General features: G+C 47.6%; 1 protein-coding gene across 11 annotated transcripts in view; it reads right to left on the bottom strand.

Annotated features, from left to right (window-relative positions):
- Window positions 1–20,446, bottom strand: part of TRAPPC10 (trafficking protein particle complex 10) — a 99,715-nt gene that overhangs the window by 28,832 nt on the left and 50,437 nt on the right. For 9 of the 11 annotated variants that reach the window (XM_009202169.4, XM_021935443.2, XM_021935448.2 and 6 more), the window contains 6 exons: window positions 17,166–17,413; window positions 5,223–5,369; window positions 4,528–4,642; window positions 3,120–3,196; window positions 1,975–2,066; window positions 74–214 (listed from right to left, as the gene is read on the bottom strand). In XM_009202169.4, the coding sequence (XP_009200433.2) occupies window positions 74–214; window positions 1,975–2,066; window positions 3,120–3,196; window positions 4,528–4,642; window positions 5,223–5,369; window positions 17,166–17,413 (820 nt within the window). The remainder of the gene's footprint in view (window positions 1–73; window positions 215–1,974; window positions 2,067–3,119; window positions 3,197–4,527; window positions 4,643–5,222; window positions 5,370–17,165; window positions 17,414–20,446) is intronic. The other 2 variants (XM_021935445.2, XM_021935449.2) reach the window with 2 other exon arrangements.

The following is a 20,446-nucleotide window of genomic DNA, read 5'->3' as shown; positions in this document are numbered from 1 at the left end:
CATTTGATTGTGGGCAATGTTGCTGTATAAATAGAAAATAATTTTCCTGCTTCATGGAAACATTAAAGGATACTTTTCAATTTGTCCAAGGTGCTTTTGACATTCAGCCAGCTGCTTCCTTGTGTGTGTGATGGGGAGTGCCCAGCCCTCAGCCAGGTAATTTTTCAATGCTCCTTGAAGATAGATTTCTGCCTTTTGTGGAGCCTTTTTCCTCCTTGCAAAATCAACAAACAGTAGCTTTCATTACAGCTAGGGATAATCAACACACTGAGACCCCACCTCTCCCGCCTTGGCCTCCATCCTCCAGACTCCACGCCAGGACGGACTCAGCATCTCCAGAGAGCCCTTTTCCACCCACCCCGCTCCGTGAGAAAGAGCACCTACTCAGGACGAATAATTAGACTCCCAGGCAAAGATCTGAGAAATGAGCGTGTGGTGATAAAAGCACAACACATTGTTGGTCTGGCTTTATACACACGTCGACGAACTTCCATAGCTGAATCTCAGGATAAGAAAGTGAGCGTATCATTAATGATCTCGAGCTGACAGGCAAGAGAGTCAAGGTTAAGAGAAGGTGAAGGAAGGGCTTGTCCACAAGTACAGTGCTAGTCAGCAATGAAGCCAGGAAGTCCAGGTATGGGTCTACACTATCTACTAAAGGCACAGAAACACAGAAGCAGTCTACAGGGCGCAAGCGGAAGGGAGCACAGAGTCACTTGGAAACTCAGGCAAAGAGCACTCCACAGGCTCCGGCTTCCAGAGAACACCAGAGAATTAAAATAGCAACACTTGGCCCCCGCAAAGCAAAGTTTAAAGCACAACTATTTTGTAAGAGATGGGGTCTTGCTCTGTCACTCAGGCTGGGATACAGTGGCGTGATCATAGCTCACTGCAGCCTCAAACTCCTCAGCTCAAGTGATCCTCCCGCCTCAGCCTCCTCCACAGTAGCTGGGACTATTGGTGTGTGCAGCCTTGCCTGCTTTTAAAATGCGAATTAATCAGGGCTTGTCAAAGCCTCAGGAGTAACAAGGATCCTCTCCCCTTCCCGAAGAAGCCTCTTTGCTTCATTAAGGAGCACCTTCCTCTTTAGATGCACTACATGGAAATTCAAGAGAACTATATTCTAGCTGTAACTCTGCCGTTAATTAGTGGGTAATTGGCTAAGCTGCTCCAACCACATCTGGAAAGCTAGAAAGTTCACTTAGCTGATCTAAGAATCCCTTTCCAGCCAATTCACGTCAGTTCAAATCAATTCTCATTTCTTGCTTCACCTATGAAATTACTTGAGTACAGATTTCAAGATCTCATTTCAATCACACTTTTTTCTTTTTAAGAAAATGAAAACAAGCATCGTTTTCCTTAAACTTGTATCTCCTTTCAGTACTTTGAAATAGTAACCACATGACCCACTGGGGTTTCTTCTCTTTGATAGTCTGATTTTATGAAACACACTAGAAATATGCTAAATTTTGAGTTTTTCTGGAATCAAACTTCAAAGCTGGAGTTGGAATGGAAATCCTACAGTATCTGTACACACCTTCTTCCAGTTATCCTGAGATCATCCCTCTTTCACGAACCTGACACATGCAGTAGCTTTACATCAACGGCTTTGAGGTTTTTCAATCCTCTTAATACTTGATAAAATGCTATATAACAAAATATGTAAGATCTATATGCCTATTTACTCACCATTATGCTTTCTTACAATTATTTAATTAAACTTAGTTACAAAAATTTATATATTTAATTAAATAAAATAATCTCCAAGACCAATAACAGTTTTTAAGAGTAACAAGCAGAAAAGCTCTCCATCTGGTTTTCAGAAAAAACTAAAAAACAAAATTATGAGGACTGGGTAAGAGAATCTACACTTTTCAATCTACACATTTACGTGCACTTTATATTAACTCCATATATAACAAATCTTCTCATGTGTATGTTTAGAATTCAAAGAAAAAGTACAAAATCAATTACATGTAAAACTCTGCCAGATCTTTTCCAACAAACTTGGCAGATCGAATCCTCCCAATGCTCGTATACATTTCAATGGTAGCGTGGGACAAATCCTGTGGGGAAGTAAAAAAACAATTACGGACTTGAACTTTTCATGACAGACAAATACTACATTTATTTACCTAAAGCTGACGCAAAAGACGTTGTTGGGTTTTTTGTTTTGAGACAGACTCTTGCTCCATCACTCAGGCTGGAGCACAGCGGCGAGATCTCTGCTCACTGCAACCTCCGCCTCACGGGTTTAAGTGATTCTTGTGCCTCAGCCTCCCAAGCAGCTGCGACTACAGGTGCCACCACGCCCGGCTAACTTTCTGTATTTTTAGCAGAGATGGGGTTTCGCCATGTTGGCTAGACTGGTCTCAAACTCCTGACCTCAAGTGATCCACCCACCTCAGCCTCCCAAAGTGCTGAATTACAGGCGTGAGCCACCAGGCCCAGCCTGCAGAAGACATGTTATTAATATAACATTATTTTTTCCTTTGCATCTATTTTTGTGTTGAGCTTTTCTGTTATAATCAAAATTGGTAACCTGTGTAAAAATTATGAAGCATAATAATAAAAGAAACCCACAAACTCATCCAGAACATCTAACTTTTCCAAGGACTTTCTGCATGTGGGTGGCGTGCTGGATATTTTTCGCACCTGTGTGTGTGAGAGGTGCGGCCATTATGGGCAGTCCAAACGCTTGAGTTGCCCATGACCCCGGGGATGATGCTGACCCACCACACTTCTACCTACACCATTTTTTAAAGTTTCGCTAATTTAAATCGTTCAAAATCAAATACAATAGCTCTGTCCAAGTCCAAATTACTCCTTTTTACAAAGAAAAGTATTCATTATCCTCTCTTATAATTTCTATGTGAGAAAACCCAATTTGAACAAAACTGTAAATATTCAAAGATGATTCCATGCCTAATATGGTACCATGGGTACTAATACGCATTTGATGAACAACTATTCCATGTTTTGTCCACAACTCCCCAGGTACCAAAGAAACTAAAAAAACTAACAAGAAAGGGCCCCCAATACCAGCTCCTTCCCAACTCAACAGGCCTTCTAGAGACAGGTATTCATGGAACAGACATTGAACACTTGTTAATACTTACTAAGTAGTGTTTTTCAAAAGCTTCCACTGATGATAATGCTTCTTTCAGTTTCTTATAAGGACTCTGAGCTGTGTTGGCTTAAACAGAAAGAAACGAGAGTCCCTCTTCATCTTCATCATGTCCAGTCACATGACTTTACATTCACCTTCACAAACTGCAGGTGGATGACCCCACCAGACTCTTGTGAAATTATAAACATGGCCAATGCCAACTGAAACTACATGATTATGTATATTCTCTTTCAATTCACATATTCATAAAATAGTCAAAACACTTTTGTGTCATGCTTTTCTCTGATCTTTAGAACTAGACTTTTTAGGAACATATTTTACAAATACTCTAATGAATTAAATTACTTTTGAAATGATCTGAAATGGTCTCAAGTTGAAACAGTGAAATATAAATACTAAGTATTTTTCCCCTTAAACACTTAAAACAATGAGTAACGCTCCTTTCAAAGAGCCTTATTAATCAGGAGAATTTTTTTCTTTTTTTCATTTTTGAATGGAGTTTCACTCTTGTTGCCCAGGCTGGAGTGCAATGGAGCAATCTTGGCTCACTGCAACCTCCACCTCCCAGGTTCAAGCAATTCTCCTGCCTCAGCCTCCAGAGTAGTTGGGATTACAGGCATGCGCCACCACGCCCGGCTAATTTTGCATTTTTAGTAGAGACGGGGTTTCTCCATGTTAGTCAGGCTGGTCTCGAATTCCCAACCTCAGGTGATCTGCCCACCTCGGCCTCCCAAAGTGCTGGGATTACAGGCGTGAGCCACTGTGCCCAGCCAATTTATTTTAAAAAGTTTGCTGGGAGGCCAGGGCAGGAGGATCACTTGAGGCCAGGAGTTTGAGACCAGCCTGGGCAATACAGCAATACTCCATCTCTACAAAAAATAAAAAAAAAATTAGCCAAGTGTGGTAGCACACACCTGTAGTCCCAGCTACTTGGCAGGTTGAGGCAAGAGGATCCCTTGAGCCCAGGAGGTCAAAGCTGCAATGAGCCAAGATTGCACCACTGCACTCCAGTCTGGGTAAGACAGTGAGACCCTGTCTCTTTAAAAACAAAAACAAAAACAAAAACCATCAGGCTGTATTGTTAGAAAAACAGATCATCTGTAATTCGGAGAGAGTGGTGCATTTGAACATGAGCTATAAAGTCCCTTAAGTCCAGGAGAAACTCAGCGACATTTCTCAAACTCCTTCCAATTCCTTCAACTATCTCTAATATTGCATTATGCTGTTAAAAGGTAAAATATCAGGTGCTTCAATCCAGTCAGCTAATAATGGGTATAATTTTCCAAATGGTGAGTAATATGATTACTATTAGAACCTGGGTTAAATGTGCCAACTTGCAAAGGACATTTTCATTATTGTCCACCTCACCACTAACATAGGTACATACAAAAAAGTACCTGTTTCTGGTCGCTCAGCTCCCAAACCTGCCAAAAGGTCAACTGTCCTGTTGAGATCCTCTGAGTTAGGTCCTTTCTCTGACACAAGTCCACACAGATAGCCCAAGGACTTTAACTGTTAAGATAAATTCACAATTTCAATTAATTTGCCATAAGAGTCAGCAGGGAATTCGAGAATTTAAATATAACAATTCAAATCCAGCTAACTTCTAGAAGAAATTTAGCTTTCCTACCCAGATGACTCAAATCTGGATAAAACTACATCCTACACAACAGCTCCCAGTAAGACCTGGATAGCGGGAATCCTCTGCTTCTGCCCTTCAGCTCCCCGAGTTCCCCAGACTCCGCCTGCACCTGCAGAAGCCACGCCCGGGCAGCCTACCTGCTGCACACACCAGCACAGCTCTGCCTGCTGAGGTGACATTTCTGCACCACCCTCTGTGTCCCCCGACTCAGGGTACAGAGTCACTTTCACGGGAGCACAGCGAGTGCTTGCTGTCCGCTGACTACATCGACATGTGGTAGGGAACTATGACTTCTTTGGCTGCACCTAGACACCTCCTACGGCCACTAAAGTGGATGCATCATGATCTAAATAAGCAGGAGGAAAGCAGCTCCAAACAGCAGACTTCCTCCGCCACCCAGGCATGGCTGCAGAGACAACACGAGCGTTCCACACTTGGGCAGGTAGGCACCTTTTCTGTGGCATAGCTCCACAGCCCCACAGTGTGGGCAATGTTTGAGTCGATCTGCGCCCGGTCACAGCAGCCTTCTATCCTCTGCAACACCTCCAGACAGCTCAGAAACACCCAGCAGTCCAGAGCACCAGGCGGGACGGAGACCTGTGGGGGTGCAAGTGTGAACGTGTGAGGGACGCTCCGGGAGAGCTGTAGCTTGAACAAACCCACATGCTCTAGCTTGAATGTGCGAAACCCTCCCTCCCTCAAGCAGCCACCTCATCTAACAGTGCTGTGATCTGCAGAGCTACAGGAGAGAGAAACTAATCACCTACACTCACATGGGAAGAGAAAAGCAGTGTGACCTATATTCAAATGTGTTATCAGGTTTTAGGTATAACTTTCAATTATTGTATTTTTGAAAACCTTATTAAGAAAAAGCCTCCGCAGGTCTAGATCTGAAAAATATATACAGAAAAAAAATTTTTTTAAAAAAGGAAAAGCCTAGAAAAAGACCAAATATGATCATTTACTTTAGGAGTGAGGATTGGCCACACATCAGTGTCACGTGGGGAGGGAAAACTAAGACTTCAGATGACTGTTTGCTCACATTTAAGAAAGATCACATTCAACAGCAGAAACTGAATACTGAGTAGAAATATCACAGGAAGACTTACAGTTCACTCTTCAGGCGTGATAAAGACAGTACAATTATGTCTGGGAAGAAGAGCTCCCTACTGCTCCCGATACACTGCAGTATTTTTTTTTTTTTTTTTTTGAGACGGAGTCTCGCGCTGTCGCCCGGGCTGGAGTGCAGTGGCCGGATCTCAGCTCACTGCAAGCTCCGCCTCCCGGGTTTGCGCCATTCTCCTGCCTCAGCCTCCCGAGTAGCTGGGACTACAGGTGCCCGCCACCTCGCCCGGCTAGTTTTTTGTATTTTTTAGTAGAGACGGGGTTTCACTGTGTTAGCCAAGATGGTCTCGATCTCCTGACCTCATGATCCGCCCGTCTCGGCCTCCCAAAGTGCTGGGATTACAGGCTTGAGCCACCGCGCCCGGCCTACACTGCAGTATTTACAGGAGAAACCCAGTGTCTGTATTTGAAAAACGTCCCAGGGCAAGTGAACAAGGACTCAGACGAAGCAGAGCTGGCCAGGTGCCGCGCCTACTCTGACTGCTCCTGGGTCCCACGCACGCATTACGCTACCCTCTCTGCTTCTGTATTTTCTTGAGCTTTTCCACTTAAAAACAAAAAAGAAACACCATCGGAAAAGCAAAAGCGCCTGCTCTGTAAGATGCAGCGTCCCCCACATTCTAGCACCTCTGAAATAGAAATGTTTCTCTTAATCAAGTGGCACCTCACACTCTTCAGTGGCAATGCTGGCTTTTTCTCTGGTGGCACTAACTTCATGACGTGTCTTAGTTTTGGTGAAATGTGTTCACCGGTGCTCCTCAAATCACCAGTCAACAGGTGATGAGCTGCCACTGCCGGGGAAACTGACTCCCATAACAGCTCTTGCAAGGCACCCTGAGCACAAATAAAGGACCTAGAACCAACAAGGAAGGAACACACTGCCATCAAATGTTCCCATAAAAGCTAAAATGCCCAACTTTTTAAAAATAAGATAAGCTACTTAAATCCTGTGGGGAAAAAAAATCAGCATAGGACAAAAACTGCGTAATCGGAAGCCACTTTCAGAAAGCTGCACAACTCTCTCACCCAAACACACCCCACTGAGAGAAGGCGCAGAAAAGCGGGGCAGCCGGACGCAGCTTTGAGATCCTGGACAGAGCGTGTCCCTCTGACTGATAAGCGTCCTCATCAGTCAAACCAGAGCAGACCTGGAGCAGGCTGACTGCACCTTGCAGGCCCGCCTGGTTCCCAGGTGCCAGGAGATCTGGGATACTTTTCATCTCCCAAGATGATACCACCACCAGTACCCACTGCACAAAAGCTTCTGTAAACATGTGCCTCCCCTGGGCACACACTGGTGACAGAAAGACCTCCTAGGAGAGGCCAGGTGTGGTGGCTCACGCCTGTAATCCCAGCACTTTGGGAGGCCGAGGTGGGTGGATCACCTGAGGTCAGGAGTTTGAGACCAGCCTGACCAATATGATGAAACCCCGTCTCTACTAAAAATACAAAAATTAGCAGAGTGTGGTGGCATGTGCCTGTAATCCCAGCTACTCGAGAGGCTGAGACAGGAGAATCATTTGAATCGGAGAGGCGGAGGTTGCTGTGAGCCAAGATCATGCCATTGCACTCCAGCCTGAGCAACAATAGCGAAACTCCGTCTCAAAAAAAACAAAACAAAACAAACACCTCCTAGGAGACCACGAGAGACTCCTACAAAGCAGGAAGGCGTACAGGGCTTGTGGTCAAGATGCAGCCACAGAGAAGGGAGATAAAGCCCAAGGGCCACGGCAGAGGGCGCTGGATGCAGAAGCAGGAGCAGCCGAGGCACCAGGCGCTGACTGAGTCAGCAGGGAACAGCAGCAGCCGAGAGCTGAGGAGCCGCCTGACAGCACAGGTGCACCTCAGAAAGGCTCCCAAATGATACCACCAAAATGCCAACGGTGGCATTAATTACTGCGTGGCATGATTATAGAACAGTTCTTGGTATATTTTTTTCCTGCAAAGAGCAAGTCCCGCTTTGGTAAGCTTGAACGACAGTATTAAAAAAGTAGCAGCATCAGGTAACAGCAGCTTTTCTGGGGTAAAAACAACAAAATCCAGTGGCAGCCATTGGCCACTGACTGCTGAGACTTCACCTTCAACTTCCACCCCGGAAGAGGAGGGAGAGAGCAGGCAGGTCCTGCACACACCCACGCCAAGGTACAGGGCAGGCTGTCACTGAGTAACAGAAACCTGAAGGTGAGCTCGGCCACCCCTCCCTCTGGAACTCACACCTCCCACAGTGCGAAGCCTCCCCGGGGCCTGCTCTGGTCTTGGCTGCGAGTTCTGCCTGGCTCCGTGGTCTAAGTGCCTCTGTTTCCCAGGAGAATCACAGCTCCCTACATTTCCTATCACACATCATTTTAAAACTTCAGTTTTTATGGAAAAGAAAGACATGCATATGAATTGGGCATGTGATGTGGCATACACAAGCCTTTCTGCAGTGCCGCCTTGAGGAGCCGACTGCCTCCTATGTTACTACTTACTGTGTGTGTCTCTTAGCTCCCACCCAAACCCCAGGTAACACCCCAAAGGGGGCCGGGCACTCTGCTTCTTCTCTATACTTTCCAGGGCCTGACAGAGGTGGGCTCTGCAGCAGCGAGACCTTCCACAGTGGGACATGGAAGACTTCCAGACATGTTAACAAAACAATTTATAACTTCATTGCAGCGATACTTTTTCATTGCTTTGAAAAAACAAGTGGCAAAATACATACAACAAGGTATGTGAGGGGCGCAAACCCTAAATTTAGAGGTCCATGATTTTTACAAATGTAACCACCCCCTAATCAAGCAACATTATTCTAGAAGGTTCTCTCAAGTCCCTTTTCCTAGTCAAGACCCACCCCAAAGAGGCACCCCCTATCCTGACTTCGGCCACCATCAATTCCTTCTGGCTGATTTGTGAACTTCACATAATGAAATCACGCACGTCCTCTTTTGTACATGGGGCTTCTTTAATTCAACACAGTCTCTTTAAGATTCAACCTTGCAGAGTCTGTCAGCCTGTTCTTTTTCACTGCTGCTTATTAAACCTTTCTACAAGTTGGCCACAGTTTATTTATCCACTCCTTTTAAGTGTCTGGGTTGTTTCCAGTGTTTGGCTACTATGGGTAAAACTATTTGCAATGTTACCTCTGCCTCAACTGAGGGACGCCTTCTCAGACTCCGAAGACGCCCCCAGCCCCAAGTGCGCCAGGCTACTCACAGCAGAACACAGGCAGCGCCAGCACTCTTCTCCCACCAGCATCCCTGCAGCAGAGACGCAAGAGCGCGGGGGAAGGGAAGAGAGAGTGCCAGAGCCATCCGGGCTCATTTTACCCACTATAGTGCAGCTTGAGAATAAAACACAAAAGTCTCACAAACTCTGGAAAAGAGCGATTGTTCTGCAGCCATGGCTTCATGGCTTTGAGTCGTCCAAACAAGTGTCAGCCCCTTGCTCCTAAACAGTGGTCGACACAGAAAATGGGCACTTCAGCCAACATTACGAAAGCCATGCCTCTATGGTGGCATCTGCCACCCAGCATGCCACAGCACCCAACACAACAAAGACCAGGCCTCCGCTCTGCCCCGAGAGCCTGAGACTGAACGGCAGAGCGTGCGGCTTGGACACCTCGCTCTGGAACCAGGTGGTGGCTTCACCGTCTCCAGAAAACTCCCATTTCCCTAATGGGCCGCCAGACACTTCTTGGCCATTTGGATATCATCTTTTGTGAATAACAGACTTTTTAAACTAATTCTTAATTTATATTAATTTTCCTTAAAGCCCCTCCTCCTCTCCTGATCGCTGTATTAGCAATGGCAAGTGCCATTTTGCCACTTCCAAGTATAAAAGTAAAGGCACTCTTGTTCTTTCTTTTGATACCCCTACCATTTGAGTGCAGCCCACACACTGGAAGGTGCACGAGTCCCAGGTGAACGTCTGATATGCCTCCCATGAAAGCAGAATCAGAGCAGTAGCTCCTGCAGGAACTCCCTGCCAGTCACCAGCCCCTCCACCTGCCAGAGAGCTCACAGCAGACTGGTGTAGCTTCAATGCGAACTTTAGATACAAGGAATCAAAAAGTATGCCTTCTCTTATCGCTTGAATCCGGGAGGTGGAGGTTGCAGTGAGCCAAGATCACGCCACTGCACTGCAGCCTGGGCGACAGAGCAAGACTCCATCTAGGAAAAAAAAAAAGGTATGCCCTCAACTTCTTTAGCTCAACCTGAGGTTGGTTAGAGTCATCCACTACGACCCAGTCACGTTCACCACCGTACCCTAGCGCACTGCAGGGCCACGGTGCTGTGTCGTCATCGCTTGGACGAGATGAACATTTGGGTTCTTCCCCGTTTCTAGCTCTGATGACTCACAGTGCCACAAATATCTCTGTACTTGCCTTTTGATGCATGTGTGTGTGCATGTGTCTGCACATACCAGGGCTGATCTGCTGGGTCATGGGGCATGTGTCGTGATGGCGACACCCACTAGATACCGCAAACAGCCTTCCAAAGCGCTTCCAGTGGTGCACACCATCATCAGTGAACGAGCGCCAGTGTCTCCACCCTCCCACCAATACCCGAGGAAAGCCTTTCCATCCTGGCCATTCTGCTGGTGTGTGCTGGTACTTCATTAACAATGGTTTCAGTTTGCATTTCGCTATGATTCATGAGACTGAGCCCCTTTTCATATGTTTATTGGCCATTTGGATTTCCTCTCTTGCCTGTTTTTCTATTGGTTGGTCAGTCTTTCTGCATTGATGTATGTGAGTTCTTCACAGTGCATGCTGGATAGGGCCCTTTCTTGTCTGCATATACTGTTCATACTTCCACGCTGCGGAAGGCCTTCTTGCTCCCTTCAGAGTACCTTTCGGGGAAGAGAAGCGCTGATGTTTATGTGGTCTAATGTAGGGCCGGCTTCCTTCACGGCTGGTGCATAACTATAAGGGTTTCATGTTCTATTTAAGAAATACTTGCCAACCTTAAGGTCCCCAAGGTATTTTCCCATGTTATCTTCTAGAGTTTTCTTATTTTATTTTTCATGTTTAGACCAAAACTACACCTGGAATTAATCTTGTTTATGGGGTGAGACCAAGATTTGTTTTTATATATGGATATCCAGTGGACCCAGAACCACCAATTCACTAAATTTTTCTTGAACCCATTTATTTAAAATCTACCGGCTGGGTGCTAATCCTAGCCCTTTGGGAGGCCGAGGAGGGTAGATCGCTTGAGCTCAGGAGTTCAAGACCAGCCTGGGCAACATAGTGAAACCCCATCTCTACCAAAAAATACAAAAATTAGCTGGGCATGGTGGTGCGTGCCTGTAATCCCGGCTACTCTAGTGGCTGAGGCAGGAGAATTGCTTGAACCCTGGAGGCAGAGGCTACAGTGAGCCAAGATCACACCACTGCACTCCAGCCTGGGCGACAGAGTGTCTCAAATAATAATAATGATAAACAACAATATCTACCTCAACTGCTTTTTGGAACTCCACCTTCTCCCTTGGACTATGGCAGAAGTTTCCAAATTCTTCACCTCTCTCTGCCCTCTGCCTCCTCACTAGGTCCTAACCTTTCATGGCTCGCTACTGGCTACAGGACAAAGGGCAACCTTCAAGGTGACACACAAAGAACTTCAGAATCTCCCTTCATTGTCACCAAAGCCTGCCTCGCCCCTGAAGTTCCAGAAGTTCCAGTGAGACCAGACTCCTTCAGAGCACCTTCGGTAACACCACCTTCTCTGCCTGAAACGCACTCTCTCGTGCCACCAGCAGTCACATCTACCTGGTGAATTCTTACTCCCCCTACTCATTCCCTGGCATGTAAGCTTCGTAAAGCCAGGAATTCTACTTCACTCTCTGCTGAAAATACAGTGCCTACCACAATGGTTGGCACAAAACAGATGCTCAGTGAAGATATGCTGAGTGAATGAATCCTTTTTTTTTTTTTCTTTTGAGACAGCGTCTTGCTCTTTCACCCAGGCTGGAGTGCAGTGGCGTGATCTCGGCTCACTGCAAGCTCTGCCTCCCGGGCTCAAGCAATTCTCCTGCCTCAGCCTCCCAAGTAGCTGGGATTACAGGCGCCCGCCATCATGCCCAGCTAATTTTTGTATTTTTAGTAGAGACGGGGATTCACCATACTGGCCAGGCTGGTCTCAAACTCCTGACCTCGTGATCCGCCCACCTCAGCCTCCCAAAGTGCTGGGATTACAGGCGTGAGCCACTGCGCCCGGCCTGAATGAATCTTTTTAACGGAGTTCACACAGGGCCTCCTCCAGAAAGCTTCCCTAGCACCTATCGGGCACCCGCAAATGTTTACCAAGCTGACCTGAGGCACCCGGCAAAGCTGCCTTTCCCTCCCTTACGGTCCCCTGTGCACAGACAACACTTCGTCACTACTTGGACACTGTGCTGATGACCCGTGGCAGCCTCATGCCGGCAGGTGAGGCCCTTTCCTCTTCATTTATGTGCACCCCCTATCTATCCCTGTCTCCCACAGTGCCTGGCAGGCAAGGAAATGTGTCTTGAATGATTCTTGACAGTCCTCTCTTTCCTTTTGTCCAGGGAGCCATCAGTTCTTCAGCAACAGCTCCCACAACCACCCCTCCTCCTCCAGCTCAGGTCCTCATGGCTCAGGGGCACACAAGATCCTCCACCTCCCCATGAAAGCACCCACCCAGCAGGGTGTAGGGTACACTGTAAGCCCTCAGTAAACACAACCTACATCCCTCCACTACATCTCTGCCTTTGTCCTCTGCCAGGCCTGCACCTCAGAATACTGACCCCAACCGGCCAGCTTTGACTGTAAACCTTCTTCCTCTGGTTCAACCTGCAGGTTGGCCACACACAGCCCCTGTTCACAAACCGGCCAGCTAACTCTGATGGCGTGCCATGCGCAGTTCCTCCATGCCACAGGCTAGGCTGGGTGACTCTCCTGGGATCAGGAGGAGTCCTGACCCTGCTAGGCCCACACCTAACCAAAATCTACGCTAATAAAAGGTCAAATGGTGCTGAATGAAACACATTCCAAACCCCCTAAAAAATCACTTGGGCAATCACTGTAACAAACACATTATGGCCTTCTAGAAAGTATCTTCCTCATTCTTCTAATTTGGCAACAAAATGTATACGTATCATACTTTTTTCTTACCAAAGGTGCAGGAAAACAGGCATCACTAGCATGACTGAAAATGGGAAGACCTTTCTGGTGGACGAATTGACAACACATATTAAGAGCTTTAAAAACATGTCTATCTTCAACCTTCCAATTCTACTTGTATGAATTTACACACAAAGATGTATGTATAAGGATACAAACTACTGCAATTGCAAAGAATTTTGAAGAATTTAAATGTCCAAATAGGAGCAAGGAAATCATTGCAGTTCATCTATACATAAGGCGGCCATGGACAAAAAAAAAGAGAACCTCTTCCCGCTAGCAAAAGCAACAACGTTTTCTTCTGCATGTTTGTCTGTATTTTCCAAATTGACATAGAGAAAACATTCAACTTTTGTAAATGGAGGGAAAATTAGAAATTGTTACAGAAAAAAAGAGGAAATATTCTGTGAAGGAGGATCCTGAACTCATGTGCAACTGGCCTCACTTCACGGGTGTTACCGCTCACCCCAGCAGGTAGGCACAATCTCCATTCTTAACACATTTTCCATAACAGGAGTGGGCCAAGGCTAGTAAGCGGCACCCACAGGGTAGATGCCTCTATCCGGCCATCTTGCTCTCTTTCTCAGCCCCCATCGCCCCTGGAGTGTGGATCGAGCCCTACTATAGAGGCAGTGCTGCTTTCCATCACAGCTGGCCACTTCGGTGCCCCCTGTTCTCTTTAAATAAATGAGGTACTTCAAATCAACTGATAAAGCAAGCAGGATGTTAGCAGGACATGTTTTATAAGCCACCCACTCAAAACTGGGCCGTGGGATTTGCAGCTGACCGTGGTGCACCTACCCCCTGGCCTCTGCTCAACTGTGGCCCTAAAACCCGACTCTCACAACTAGACTGGAATAAAAACTACTGCACGAGAGAGAAAACCATAGCCAGGGGTGGTTCAGACCTGTAAGCCCAGCACTTTAGGGGGCGAGCAGGGAGGATCACTTGAGCCCAGGAGTTCCAGACCAGCCTGGGCAACACAATGAGACTCATCTCTACCAAAAAATTTAAAAATTTAGAAAAAGGGAGAGAAGGCCGGGCGCAGTGGCTCACGCCTGTAATCCCAGCACTCTGGGAGGCCGACGCAGGCGGATCACGAGGTCAGGAGACAGAGACCATCCTGGCTAACACGGTGAAACCCCGTCTCTACTAAAAAAAAAATACAAAAAATTAGCCACGTGTGGTGGTGGGTACCTGTAGTCCCAGCTACTTAGGAGGTTGAGGCAGGAGAATAGCGTGAACCTGGGAGGTGGAGTCTGCAGTGAGCCGAGATCGCGCCACTGCACTCCAGCCTAGGCAGCAGAGTGAGACTCCATCTCAAAAAAAAAAAAAAAAAGAAAAGAAAAAGGGAGAGGAAGAGAAACACTTCTGATGTGAAGCTACTGGTGAAGCCCTCTAAGTAAACAGTGTGAATCTCAGTGTTGATCAAACTCAGGAGCAAAGTGTGCAAAAAGGACTGTGTGCACTTCAACACAAGCGACAAGGGAGGCTGTCCTCTCTGGACTGGGAATCTGACATGCACAGCGCGTGTAAGGAGGCGCAGCCAGCTGTGTACATCAGAAGGAGGTGAGGAAACAGGAAGTGGGTTCTTAGAAGGAAAGAGACTGAGAGACTGTGAAAAAGTCATCAGTGGGTGGCATGTCCTTTCCTCAAATCCAGCATTCAGTTTTGGCCACCTCCTCTCACTGGAGACACAGAACTCAACAGTGCAAAGAAGTGCAATAGCTATGACTAAAAGCAATAGGGACAGCTTCCACTCAAGGAAAGGCCAAGGAGACAACAACTTTATTCAGTAAAGCAAAGGGCTCAGAAAATACACCACGGATAAGAGGCTCCTCACACAATATAAAGCCTTGAAAATACCTCAGTGACTTTCTGGCCCTGCAGACAAGCGCCCAGAGGAGCCAACAGACCCCGTGTGGCTCCTGTGAACCCCGCCGCTCCAAGGAACTCCAGAACCCACACCCTCTATTACTTACACATTTCTCCTTCCAGCCACAAGGGAATAACAGACCTACTTCAACCTCCTTCCACAAGGGCCACAGGCATTCCGGAACCCCGGAGAACCGCTAGGATGCCCCTAAGAACCTGCTCCACAGGAGGACAGCCCACAGGAGGAGGTGAGCATGCAGCTCTGCGGGGAGTGAGTGCAGCGCTACGCACTATGCCGCTGCTCCTCCAGGCCTCCATGGCACCTGCGCGGCCCACAGGAGGGCAGCCGTGGTGGGGCAAGCACACTAGTGAGCAGCGCCAGAAGAGGAAAAGGGATTGCCATCTCCACGCAGTACCGGACCTCTCGGCTTGGCCTCTCATATCCACTTTCCATCCCCTGCCGCCCTGTTCTCTGCTGGGGGAGCTGTATGTAACACATCAGTGGGCTCCCTGGCCTCTAGCTTCCAGAGTGCCCGGAGGAGTTCAGAGGGAAGGGTGGGGGGGTGGAGGTGCCCGCTTCCCTCCTGGTGGAGCTGCTTTGGGCCAGTGGCCTCCTCAGTTGCGGGGCACAGTCCCCGCCCCCGCCACCCCAGGTCAGCCTACTCTGCACTGGCCCCGCCTGGCTGTGGGGACTTTTCTCCTCCCTCTACAGGCTGGTAGTCATGCTATTCCCAGGCAACCTTCTGAAGCTGGAAAAACAACTTGAAATTCTTAAATCCTGGTGTTCATGAATTGGCGGAGACCAGCAATAAAGGGACTGGGTCTGTGCATCCTCCGAGGTTTCCTACGCCTGTCCCAAAATGGGCAACAGCTCTTTCCAATCAGCCCTGCTGGGGTCGTCTCACTCAGAAGACGTCACGTCTGAATCATCTGGACTTGAATACTTCAATTTTTTCCCCAATCGGCTAGTAAGACAAAAATCTCAACATCAGGCGAAAGCCCGAGGTACACGTGAACAGAGCGCCCGGCTCCAGGAGTGCATGGTCCCCCACAGCCCCGTCCCCAGCCTGCAGTTAGGGCTGAGCAGCCCAAGCAGAGTCTCTCCATCCGGGGGTTACAGGCAGCCCAGAGTGCCATTTCGAGGTGGAAAATGTTGCCTTTCCTCATTTGCTTCATTAGGCGAAGAAAAATCATTTGATAAAAATTCCTAAGTTTCTGAGTTTGTGACTTGGGCAGGGACTAATGAGCTGAGCTCTGAAATAAGAATTTCTCCTTTTGAAATTAACTAAAATACATTTATCTTCATTAATTAAATTTAAATCTCTTAAAATTATTTCAAACCAAGCACACAAAAATAAGTTCCTATATTATGAAACACCATCCCCATCAATGGCCTATACTCTTCAGACCTAATCACTTCCAGACTCTGTTTTCTTGTTTACAAAACAGCATCAGACCACTCACTCAGGAGATCTTAACCAGAGGATGGGTGGCAGGGGCGTACACGAATCCTCAAGTCGTAAGTATCATTTCGTTTGTGTGTGTGAATTATTCTGGATAAAGAGGACCCCGAAACAAGAATCACCAGACTGGATACAGTCTCTACAGTCCTTCCACCTCACTAGAATGTCCATGGTTCTACAGGCAGTAACAGTTTAGTGCTTGGGTGAATTTATCTCTAAAGGCAAATGTTTTACTAATTACATTCACACACCCAATAAGTGAGCGCGCGCGTGTGCGCGCACACACACACACACAATTTATGACATATCTTCCATGAAGCTTCGTACTACTAATCAATGGGGCACAGCCTGCTGTGTGTCACTCACATTGCTACCTGCATGGCCATGTGCAAAACTATTTATCTGAAAAGAAAAATAACATAAATGTCTACATGAAATAAATGTCTGAGATAAAATAAATGTCTACCTGCAAAACCTAGCCCTGCGGGTCCCTCAGGTGAGTGACGCTTCTCCGTGGAGACGGTTCACGCAGTAGCGCAGGCCGCAGTCAGCCAGTGAGCTCCACTGAGCTCATCTAAGAGGCTTGCTCTGGACCGGCACAAACTTCACCATGTTGAGAACAGAGTTCTATTTTTGAGCAATTAATCAATGTAAAAAGTAACTAAGCAAATAATATATTGAAAATAAAAGACATTCAGAAAAGAAAACTCTTTCTTAAGCACAAACAGTTCAATGCCTGGAACCTCAAGGTTCAGAGATTTCTCCTGGAACAATCAAGAAACGGGTAAATTGGGAAAAGAGCCAACTCACTTCTAGGAGCTTCAGTTCCTGCACACAGTTGTGCAGCAGCTCCAGGGCGCGCTGGGCCACCTCCCACGGCCTCTGCAGGAAGAGCAGCAAGGTGCACTGGCGAGAGAACAGGTAACTGCGCAGATCTAACAGCGTGGCTTCTCGCCTCTGGATCGATTCCCGCTTCTCCATATCTATGGGCTTTCGGAGGATCAATCCGTTCCAGCTCTTCACTGGCTGGCAGAAAAAAGTCAGCCAGTTGGCACCATCTAAACAAACACACATCATGAAAGGTGCTGATTGCAGGTACTTCACCTTCCTGAGCTTCCTCCTCAGGCTGAGGATGGTGAGCAAACAGGCAGCTTCAGAACCAGTTGTTCTAAGAACACTGCCCACCCCCTGTGGTCTAGCGATGTGCACCATTTGGCTCCCGGCATTGACAGCCGAGATGAGGGTAACGTGACCCAGGCAACAAGGCACGCCACCCTACCATGCCCAGAAAGCCATGGGCGGGAGCTGAACAGGTCGGGAAGCCGCCCAGAGACCAACAGGCTACATGGTTAGGGGAGCGCAGGCTCTGTCTCAGACCGAGGGAGGGCTCTAGTCTTGGGCTGCAGCGGGGCTGGGCTTCTTATCTTTACCTGCGGGCTGGAGTGCTGCCTGCTCTGACCATCCTGGTGCTTTTGGTCTTCCTTAGACTACATATTCCTTACTTATTTCCCTAACTCAACCACGTCACCTCCCTGAGTCAAGCTCCTAGAGGAAGGGACAGGGAGGACTTGGTAGCAGCACACAGAAGAAAAAAGAATGACTGCTTGTCACAAATTTCAGCAAGGCTCCCAGAGGTTTACTTATACCCCTAAGACTCAAATATGATCTTAAAATAAGCATAACAATGTATAATAACAAGTCCATCAATCATTATTGAAAAAACCTTTGAATCTATTTTTCTCACTCCAACGGAGAGGTGTCATAACCAGTTCATTCCTACGTGGCATCCTGACATGGTTAAATGCTGCACAACTGTGTGCAGGAACTGAAGCTCCCTTCACTGACGGGAGCTCCTCCTCAGAGCCGAGGAGCACACGGCAGTGTGGCGCGGACTTGCCAGCCCAGCCCTGTACCAGCATCCTCAGAGCTGCTGGAGCACACAGCAGTGTGGTGCTGGCCCGCCCCGGCCCCTGCACCAGCATCCTCAGGGCTATTGGAGCACACGGCAGTGTGATGCGGACCCGCCGCAGCCCCTGCACCAGCATCCTCAGAGCTGCTAGAGCACACAGCAGTGTGATGCGGACCCGCCAGCCCCTGCACCAGCATCCTCAGGGCTATTGGAGCACACAGCAGTGTGATGCGGACCTGCCAGCCCCTGCACCAGCATCCTCACGGCTGCTGGAGCACACAGCAGTGTGGTGCGGACCCGCCAGCCCAGCCCTGCACCAGCATCCTCAGGGCTACTGGAGCACACGGCAGTGTGGTGCGGACCCGCCAGCCCAGCCCTGCACCAGCACCCTCAGGGCTATTGGAGCACACGGCAGTGTGGTGCGGACTAGCCAGCCCAGCCCTGCACCAGCATCCTCAGGGCTATTGGAGCACACGGCAGTGTGGTGCGGACCCGCCAGCCCAGCCCTGCACCAGCAGTTCCCTTGGTTAGGCTCCCCTCCCACCAGGACTCTCATGGGGCAGGCCCACATTTCAGTCAGGCCTCTGGTGCCAGTGCCACCCCCCCCAGAGAGGCCACTCCAGTGCCCTATCCAAGCTCCAACAGCACACACTGCCCCACCCCTCACGGGAGCCCCTTTCTACAGCCCAAACTTACTACTACGGACGGCAAGTGACAGATTTACTTTTCGGCGCCTGTTTCCCCTTCATGTAAGCACCATAAAAAAAAGGGATTTTGTTTTATTCCTCCCTGTATTTAGAACAGTGCCTGGCACACGGTGGTCCCTCAGTAAGTACTTGTTGAATGAAAGAACAAAAACGAATCGTCTTATTCAGCAGCAAAACTTCGTCCAGGCTTACTTTTGGATTTTAAATTGCCCCAAATTTTAAAACTGAGAGAAAAAATAAATAAATTAGGTGAAATATAAGAAGTATGTCAGATATTTCAGCCTTGAAGGCCCCTCCCCTCCCACAGGCACTGACATCCATTCAGATGCCTGGTCCCTAAAGCTGCCCAGCACCTATTCTGCTGCCAGGGACCATATGGTCTTTATCTTATAAATGACACCTTATCACTCAATGTTGTGTATATGGCATCACAGGCACATGGACCTGTGATTACCAGCCTGCCTGAGGCTAACAAATGCCCTCAGTTAGAATATATAGCTTCAACACAGCTTTTACAAGCTCATATGATATGACCTCAAGGTTGTTAACATGGTCATCTCATGGTAATTTGAAACTGTGATTGGCAGTTTTAGATTTCTTGATTAAAAACCTAAATAAACAGATTAAGTTCTAGGCATTCTTTCAAAGGAGTTCTCCACGAAAAGACTGAGAACTATTTGGTGCTCAGTGAAAATATTTTAATTTTTTCAACTAATGGATGTACCAGTTATTGCCATTTCTTTATTAAATTCAAACATTTTTTGCTAAATAAATCTATTTTTCAAAAAAAAAAAACATGTAAGATATTTAAAAAATATAGGCCGGGTGCGGTGGTTCACACCTGTAATCCCCGCACTTTGGGAGGCCGAGGCAGGCGAATCATGAGATAAGGAGATCGATACCATCCTGGCCAACATGGTAAAACCCTGTCTCTACTAAAAATAAAAAAATTAGCTGGGCATGGTGGTGTGTGCCTGTAGTCCCAGCTACTCGGGAGGCTGAGGCAAGAGAATCGCCTGAACCCAGGAGGAGGATGTTGCAGTGAGCCGAGATCACACCACTGCACTCCAGCCTGGCAACAAAGTGAGACTCAGTCTAAAAAAAAAAAAAAAAAAAATTGTGTGTGTGTGTGTGTGTGTGTGTAGGTAGGTAGGTAGGTATGTAGACTGGACATGGTGGCTCACAACTGTAATCCCAGCACTTTGGGAGGCCGAGGCAAGAGGATCACTTGAGGCCAGGAGTTCGAGACTGGCCTGGCCAACACGGTGAAACCCCGTTTCTACTAAAAATATAAAAATTAGCCAGGCATGGTGGCGTGTGCCTGTAATCCCAGCTACTCAGGAGGCTGAGGCACGAAAATCGCTTGAACCTGGGAGGCAGAGGTTGCAGTGGGCAAAGATTGCACCACTGCCCTCCACCCTGGGGACAGAGTGAGATACTGTCTCAAAATTAAATAATAGATATATATGTATAAT

This window comes from Papio anubis, chromosome 4 (genome assembly GCF_008728515.1).
Source record: "Papio anubis isolate 15944 chromosome 4, Panubis1.0, whole genome shotgun sequence".
NCBI lineage: Eukaryota > Metazoa > Chordata > Mammalia > Primates > Cercopithecidae > Papio > Papio anubis.
The sequence above is the reverse complement of the archived record's forward strand: the minus strand, read 5'-3'. Positions and strand labels throughout refer to the sequence as shown.